This window comes from Bison bison, unplaced genomic scaffold, assembly GCF_000754665.1.
Source record: "Bison bison bison isolate TAMUID 2011002044 unplaced genomic scaffold, Bison_UMD1.0 scf7180017864313, whole genome shotgun sequence".
Taxonomy (NCBI): Eukaryota; Metazoa; Chordata; class Mammalia; order Artiodactyla; family Bovidae; genus Bison; species Bison bison.
This window is the reverse complement of record NW_011494885.1, coordinates 1,886,258-1,894,375: the sequence shown is the minus strand read 5'-3', so window position 1 is coordinate 1,894,375 and position 8,118 is coordinate 1,886,258. Positions and strand designations below refer to the sequence as shown.

Below are 8,118 nucleotides of genomic sequence, written 5' to 3'. Positions count from 1 at the left end.
GAAGGGGGAGGGCGACCAGGGGCACACTCACTGTAGCGGGGGGAGGGTGACTGGGGGCACACTCACTGTAGTGGGGGAGGGTGACCGGGGGCACACTCACTGTAGCGGGGGGAGGGCGAGCGGCTCTGCCGGCTGTACTGGCGTTCCCATTCCTCTCTCTCCTTCTCTCGGCGCTCCCGTTCCCTGCAGGGAGAGGCAAAGCAGGGTAAGAGGTGAGAATACTGAACTCGAGGGCCAGCTGGGTTGCCTGCCAGGTCGAGTGGAAAAGTGAGCCAAGGGGCAGGTCCTGCTCCTCTGTCCATCTGGAAACGAGTGCACTGAGCTCAGAGAGGGACACCGGCCGGCAGCTGAATCCCAGTCTACCACCCGACGAAAGGTTTGCTGAGGCCCGATAGTTTGATCATTTCCTGTCATGCTCCAGGCGCAGTCTGAACAAAGGGACTTACATGCTAAGGGCTTATCTGGCCTTTGTCAGAATGACCGGGATTTGCTTTGCTATTCCAAGGGCTGCATTTATTGAGCGCCACCCCAAGGGCTGCATTTACTGAGTGCTGTAGTGCCTGGCCCTGATCACACTAAATCCTGCCCACAAGCCTATGAGATGGGATAATTAGTTCATCCCCATTTAACAGATGGGCACACTGAGGCTCAGACAGAAGAAAGGCCCACAGCTAGGGGGTAGCAGAGGTGAGGTAGGATCAGAAGCCGGGCCTGACTGACTAGAATGCCAAGTCCCTATGCACTGTGCTCCCCACTTCCTGATGCGCCCATGTGATGGGTGTGTAATAAACCACCAACCAGTAACAGTAGCTCCAGCCATCAAGCCTCCCCACGTGCCAGGCACCACACGTCAGGAGCCTTACAGCGGGATTCCACAGAGACGACTGCCTTATTACATCTACCTCACATGACGAATCCTGGCTCACAGAGGTTAAGATACTTGTCCAAGGACCCACAGCAAATACAGGGTAGAAAGAAAAGTAACAGATGACACAGCTCTCAATTGACTGACTCCCTTCCTTGCCAAGACCAAGCACTACAGCCTCCAGTTTTGCTCATGGGCCCCACACAGGCTGAAGCTCTAAGGGCACTAATTCCTCAGTTACCCTGTGCAGTGGGCACCAAGGACTGTTCACAGTCTGGACAAGCACCCACCCCAGGGCCAGAGAGTCAGAGAGAAGCGGAGCTTAGACTGAACCCCAAGTCTGTTTGAACCAGGCTCTGGGCCACTCAGCTCTGCAAAAGAGTCAGGCGAGGAGAGGAGCAGAAAGGAGGGGGAGCAAAGCCCTGGTTCACAGCGCGGGGCTGGCCTGCGTCCAGCCCTCAGCATTTATGAGCACCAGGGTTCTGGGGGCAGAGCATACAGCAGGAGCCTGGCAGCCAGACCCGACTTCTCAGTGAGGATGCCAGCAAGAGAGAGTGAAGGACACAGACAGGACGCTAGGATGCCGGGGGAGACGAGCGCCATGAAGGAGGGGTGCTAGAGGACGGTGCTTTTGGGGGTGCTGCTCCACACAGGACAGTAAGGAAGGACCTGAGAGCAGCCTTGGGAACAGTGGGTGGGTATCTGGGAGAGAGAAGGAAAGGTGACCCCAGCTGGAGACTGGCTGAGCTGCGAGGCAGGAAGGACACGAAGATTCGGAGAAGTGGGCCTGGTCAGAGCTCTGGGTCGGGCTGGTGGTGGGGAACACAGGACCACCCGGAGGCAGGCTGGGGGCAGTCTTACTTCATGCGGATCTTGCGGGCCATGGCGCGCAGCTCGTCTTCCCGCTCCTGCGGCAGAGGCAGCGGTGAGGGTGGGGCCAGGCTTCGCCCCTCGTGGGCCCCGCGCCCTCCCGACCCCGTACCTGGCGCTCATGCTCCTGCTGGATCATCTTCTCCTGCGCCGCCTTCTTATCTGCTTTGACTGTGGGGAGAGGGCACAGGGGCTGAGGAGGTGGAGGCTGAGCTCAGAGAGGCCCTGGACCTGGCGGCCACAGGGCGGGTGCACACCTGCTCCTCCCCAAGGGCCTCCTGTCTGGAGAGAGCAGGGCCTTCCCCAGCTGGACGTGGAAGAGGAGCAGGGAAGCCCTGGAGGGGCGGGGCCGGGACGTACATTGCCTGTTGAGTGCCTTCTGCATCCTCAGCTTAAGCTTCTCCTGCGGTGTCAGCTTGGGCTGGGGAAGGGGGAGAAGAGGCAGGAGAGCGGGTGGGTATCCCGGAGCTCCCACAACCCACCTCATCCAAAGCCTGGGACTGGCGGGGGCAGGAGCGGAGGATGGGCAGGCTGCGGAGACCAGCCACGAGGGTCTGGGAGCCCCAGTGGACAGCGGAAGGGGGGAGCGGGGCACGGATCTCAATCCCTGGGGCTGGATCTCCCGGCCCACCCGGGCCCCCCTGCAGGCCCACCGGGCCCTGCTCTCGGGCACTGCTGCTGGCGGGAATTAGACGGGCGAGTTCCAAATTCTTACTGACTTTGGCAGCTCCTGTCTCTTTACCAGCGGCAGGTTCGGTCCTGGGAGGAAGAAAAAGCAGCTGCCACCTCCAATCACATGTGGCCTCAGCACTGCCCTTGGACCAGACAGCAAAGGCCGTGTGCCCCAAACACCCCCAGGCGGAAACCACGTGCCTCCTGGATCCTGCAGGGCAGGGTCGTGTCCCCCCCGACCCCTCACCCAAGGCAAGGCTGAGACTCCTCAGCACCCCCACCCCCACCAAGGGCAGACCCCCCCAGGGCAGGACCAAATTCCTTCTGAAACAGAACAGTGGGGTGCGCCCCCACCTCCATCCGCCAGCCCTAGCCCCACTCACTTTTTCAGCTTCTCGCCCACAGCGGGGGACGCTGCCGGCCTGCTGAGCTTCTCCCTCGGCGGGGACGGCGAGTGACTCTGGCTGCGGCTGCGGCTACGGCTGCGGCTCAGGCTGCGGCTGCGGCTCAGGCTGGGGCTGCGGCTGCGAGTCAGGCTGCGACTTCGGGACGGGCTGAGGGACCAGCTGCTGCGGCTACTGCTATGGTGCCGGGGGCCCCGGCCGCCCCGCCGGTACCGGTCCCCGGAGCGGGAGCGGCTCCTGGGGGCGCCGAAGAGCAGGAGGGAGGCTGTGAGACTCCGGGGACCTCCTTGCATGCTGCCCCAACCCAGGCACTGAATCTACGCGCCTCCGCGCGACCCTGCAATCTGTTTCTAAGTCCCTCCTGCTGCTTTCCTCAGACATCCTCCCTGGCCTCCCCGGTCTCTAAACAGAGACTGTCCTCTAGATACACTGGCCTAGAACAGCTCTTCACGTTTCACTAGACACCTGTGCGCCCACTTCCCTGCGAGACGATCTCTGGGAGGGCAGGACTTGCCTGGTGACCCCCCGTGGATGCTCACCTCCTCACATTGCCAGGCCTAGGGTCTCGCCACCAGTGGGGACGACCCCTCATCCCTCCCCACTCGCCTGTGGCACAGACCCACAGAATCCAGTCTGGGAATATGTAAGCCCCCTCCTCTCTCTGCTCAAGACTTGGGGGCTCCTCAGCAAGGGCCCCCTCCTCAGGGTGACCAGGCCCCCCTCTGACCCTGAGCCTGTCTCCTGCCATTGCCCTGGGTACAGGCTCCAGGCAATGATCTGGACGCCAAACCAACACCACACACTGACTCTGGTGGGACTGTCCCGGGTTTTGTCAGCAATATCGAGAAAACAAGAGCTGTCCTTTAAACATCCAACTCAGTTTCTCTGGAAAAATCAGAAAACTGGGCACGCCACACCCGCCACTGAGTGGCCTACAAGCCCAGCAGAGGGGAAGTGTGCCCCAGGTCACCAGGCCCACGGGGCGCCTCGATTTTACCTGCCAGACCCCGTGGGCAGCTGACACTGAGATCCCCACAACAATAACACAGGTAATAACGCTGACGACAACAAGAGCACTCATCAAGTGCCAGGCTCTGGACCAAGCACTGAAGTAGACTTTGTCACAACTTTGCACTCAGTGGAGGAGACATTATGATTCGATTTCTTCTACAGATGAAGAGGCCCCAACAGCTCAGCAGCAGGGCCAGACTCCTCATCCGACCGGCTGCTCTGCAAGTCCCGCTCTCACCCAGCAGGTCGTGCTGGCCCTCCACGGGCAGCCCTGACCCCCCCGGAAAGGGCAGGAGGGATGCTCCTGTCTCCCAGGACGGTATTCCTGCCCCACCTGCAGCGCTTACATCACACCCCGCCCTCCCCTCGGGGCACCCTGGTCCTACGAGGCACCTGCAACAAGCACAGTCCAGTCTCCCACCCACTGGCTCCCCACATCTGGGATGACCACCATCCCCCAACTCCACGGCTCCCTTGCAGAGCCTGGTCTCACCCAGATGGGCTCCCCGCCCCACGCACCTGCTTCTGCGCCGGGGTCCATAACCGCCGCGCCGGGCCGGCGAGCGGGAGTAGCGGTGTCCGTCTCGTGAGCCTCCACCTGAGTGCCGCCGGCCACGGCTGCGTGAGCGAGAATAGCGCCGGGAGCGGGACCGGGAACGCGACCAGGAGCGGGACCTGGAGCGGGCGTGGCGGCCAGAGCGGTAGTAGCCCCCGCCTCGGCGGGAGCGGGAGCTGGAGCTGGAGCGGGAGCGGGAGCTGGAAGTCCTCGAGGCGGAGGAGGAGGAGGAGGAGGAGGAGCGGCGGCTGCAGGCGGGCACGGGGGGCGGTCAGCGCCAGCCCGGGCCGCAGCCCCCTGCTGCCCCGAGTCCCCCCCACGGTGCCTGGGTGTAGGGCGGGCAGCGTGAGCGTTACAGACCGGGCACTGGCATTACGTCCCGGTGCGGGGCCGCCAGGCTGGGGAGGTGCTGGGGGCTTCCCTGTGGCAGCCCCTGATGCAGCTGCTGCAGCTGCGGCTGCGGCCGCCTCCTCATCGCTGCCCCCAAAACTGGTGATGAACGTGATCTTCTCCTCCCGGCCGGGGGTCGGGGAGCGGGAACGGGAGCGGGATTCAGAGCTGGACTCCGAGGGCGACCTGAAGAGCAGGGAGAAGGGGCTCACACCGGGCTCCTCAAGCCTGTTCACCCTCCACAGAGCAAGAGGTCGAACAAAGAGGTCCACCCTCCACACAGCAAGAGGTCGCAGAAGAGCAGGGTCCCGAGCAACAACAGACACCAGGTACAACAGAGCCAGCAGGCAGAAAGACAGCAGGCCTGCAAGCATCTGATTCATGACCACGAGGCCTTCTCAGTACAACCAGGAAAAGCAGTGACAGAAAACTATTATTAAGAACAGATGCACAGATCTGTACTGTAACAGCAACAGGTTTCCTCCACACAGATGTCAGCTCAGTTCAGTCACTCAGTCGTGTCCAACTCTTTGCGACCCCATGGACTGCAGCACGCCAGCCCTCCCTGTCCATCACCAACTCACAGTTTACTCAAACTCATGTCCACTGAGTCAGTGATGCCATCCAACCATCTCATCCTCTGCCATCCCCTTCTCCTCCCACCCTCAATCTTTCCCAGCATCAGGGTCTTTTCAAATGAGTCAGCTTTTCACATCAGGTGGCCACAGTATTGGAGTTTCAGCTTCAGCATCAGTTCTTCCAATGAATATTCAGGACTGATTTCCTTTAGGATGGACTGACTGGATTTCTGTGCTGTCCAAGGGACTCAAGAGTTTTCTATACCACCACAGTTTCAAAGCCATCAATTCTTCGGTGCTCAGCTTTCTTTATAGTCCGACTCTCACATCCATACATGACTACTGGAAAACCATAACTTTGACTAGATACACCTTTGTTGGCAAAGTAGTGTCTCTACTTTTTAATATGCTGTCTAGGTTTGTCATAAGTTTTCTTCCAAAGAGCAAGCATCTTTTAATTTCATGGATGCACTCACCTTCTGCAATGATTTTGGAGCCCCCCAAAATAAAGTCTCTCACTGTTTCCACTGTTTCCCCATCTATTTACCATGAAGTGATGGGACCAGATGTCATGATCTTAGTTTTCCGAATGTTGAGTTTTAAGCCAACTTTCTCACTCTCCTCTTTTGCCTTCATCAAGAGGCTCTTTAGTTCTTCACTTTCTGCTGTAAATGTGATGTCATCTGCATATCTGAAGTTATTGATATTTCTCCCAGCAATCTTGATTCCAGTTTGTACTTCATCCAGCCCAGCTTTTTTCATGATATACTCTGTATATAAGTTAAATAGGCAGGATGACAATATACAGCCTTGATGTACTCCTTTCCCTATTTGGAACCAGTCTGTTGTTCCATGTCCAGTTCTAACCACTGCTTCCTGACCTGCATACAGATTTCTCAAGAGACAGGTCAGGTGGTATGGTATTTCCATCTCTTTAAGAATTTTTCACAGTTTGTTGCTATCCATACAGTCAAAGGCTTTGGCACAGTCAATAAACCAGAAATAGATATTTTTCTGAAACTCTCTTGCTTTTTTAATGATCCAGTGGGTGTTGGGAATTTGATCTCTGGTTCCTCTGCCTTTTCTAAATCCTAAATATCTGGAAGTTCACAGTTCATGTACTGTTGAAGCCTGGCTTGGAGAATTTTGAGCATTACTTTACTAGCATGTGAGATGAGTGCAACTGTGTGGTAGTTTGAGCATTCTTTGGCATTGCCTTTCTTTGGGATTGTAATGAAAACTGACCTCTTCCAGTCCTGTGACCACTGCTGAGTTTTCCAAATTTGCTGGCATATTGAGTGCAGCACTTTCACAGCATCATCTTTCAGGATTTGAAATAGCTCAACTGGAATTCCATTATTTCCACTAGCTTTGTTCATAGTCATGCTTCCTAAGGCCCACTTGATTTTGCACTCCAGGATGTCTGGCTCTAGGTGAGTGATCACACCATCGTGATTATCCAGGTCGTGAAGATCTTTTTTGTACAGTTCGTTTATGTATTCCTGCCACCTCTTCTGAATATCTTCTGCTTCTGTTAGGTCCATTTCTGTCCTTTATCGAGCCCACCTTTGCATGACATGATCCCTTGGTATCTCTAATTTTCTTGAAGAGCTCTCTAGTCTTTCCCATTCTATTGTTTTCCTCTATTTCTTTGTATTGATCACTGAGGAAGGCTTGCTTATCTCTTCTTGCTATTCTTTGGAACTCTGCATTCAAATGGGAATATCTTTGCTTTTCTGCTTTGCCTTTTGCTTCTTTTCTTTTCACAGCTATTTGTAAGGCCTCCTCAGACAACCATTTTGCCTTTTTGCGTTTCTTTTTTTGGGGGGATGATCTTGATCCCTGCCTCCTGTACAATGTCACGAACCTTCGTTTGTAGTTCTTCAGGCACTCTATCTGTCAGATCTAATCCCTTGAATCTATTTCTCACTTTCACTATATCATCATTAGGTCATACCTGAATGGTCTAGTGGTTTTCCCTACTTTCTTCAATTTAAGTCTGAATTTGGCAATAAGGAGTTCATGATCTGAGCTACAGTCAGCTCCCGGTCTTGTTTTTGCTGATTGTATAGAGCTTCTCCATCTCTGGCTGTAAAAAATATAATCAATCTGATTCTGATATTGACCATCTGGTGATGTCCATGTGTAGAGTCTTCTCTTGTGCTGCTGGAAGAGGGTGTTTGCTATGAGCAGTGCATTCTCTTGGCAAAAGATGTCAAGTCAGGTGTAAAGCAAGTTTGAAAGCATTAAGTGTGAAATAATCTCAATTTTGTTAAAGAAAGTATGTAATCTCCCTCACGGCACCCACAGTTGAGCACCTACCTGAGCCAGACCTTTTCTCAAAAGGTGTACCTGCCTTATCTCATCTGTCCTCCCAGGAGCCCCAAGGGTCCCTCTCACCCCATCCAACAAAGGGAACGGGTCAGACTGAGACCTGTCCACCCTCAAGGCGTCTGACCAACCACTCCCACAACAGGAGACACATGTTGTGTGCGACCAGGCATTTCTGTACCTGTTATTTCTCACTGGTTATTTCTGGCAGTTCAGATTAAAGACACCTGACATCTAAGTCCCGCCTTTCTGCCATGTTTGGTCACTTTTAACACAAAACTCCGTTATGTTTAAATCAGAAAAAAGCAGAGCACATCCCCCAGTCTGTGATCTCAGGAGGGCAGCCTACAGCACACAGGCCCCACCGAACCCGCCCTCCATCAGGAGGGTGCTGGGCCCTGGGAACTCACCGCTTATAAGGGTCATAGGTGGGGCTGTCTC

The 8,118-nt window shown here is 55.6% G+C and overlaps 1 protein-coding gene across 1 annotated transcript in view; it reads right to left on the bottom strand.

Moving 5' to 3' along the window:
* CLASRP (CLK4-associating serine/arginine rich protein) overlaps window positions 1-8,118 on the bottom strand; it is a 25,016-nt gene that overhangs the window by 922 nt on the left and 15,976 nt on the right. Inside the window, exons 11-19 of the mRNA XM_010852689.1 lie at window positions 8,088-8,111; window positions 4,739-4,954; window positions 4,342-4,626; window positions 2,791-3,048; window positions 2,455-2,494; window positions 2,096-2,156; window positions 1,848-1,906; window positions 1,727-1,773; window positions 101-183 (exon numbers count right to left, since the gene is read on the bottom strand). Coding sequence (XP_010850991.1) covers window positions 101-183; window positions 1,727-1,773; window positions 1,848-1,906; window positions 2,096-2,156; window positions 2,455-2,494; window positions 2,791-3,048; window positions 4,342-4,626; window positions 4,739-4,954; window positions 8,088-8,111 — 1,073 coding nt within the window. The remainder of the gene's footprint in view (window positions 1-100; window positions 184-1,726; window positions 1,774-1,847; window positions 1,907-2,095; window positions 2,157-2,454; window positions 2,495-2,790; window positions 3,049-4,341; window positions 4,627-4,738; window positions 4,955-8,087; window positions 8,112-8,118) is intronic.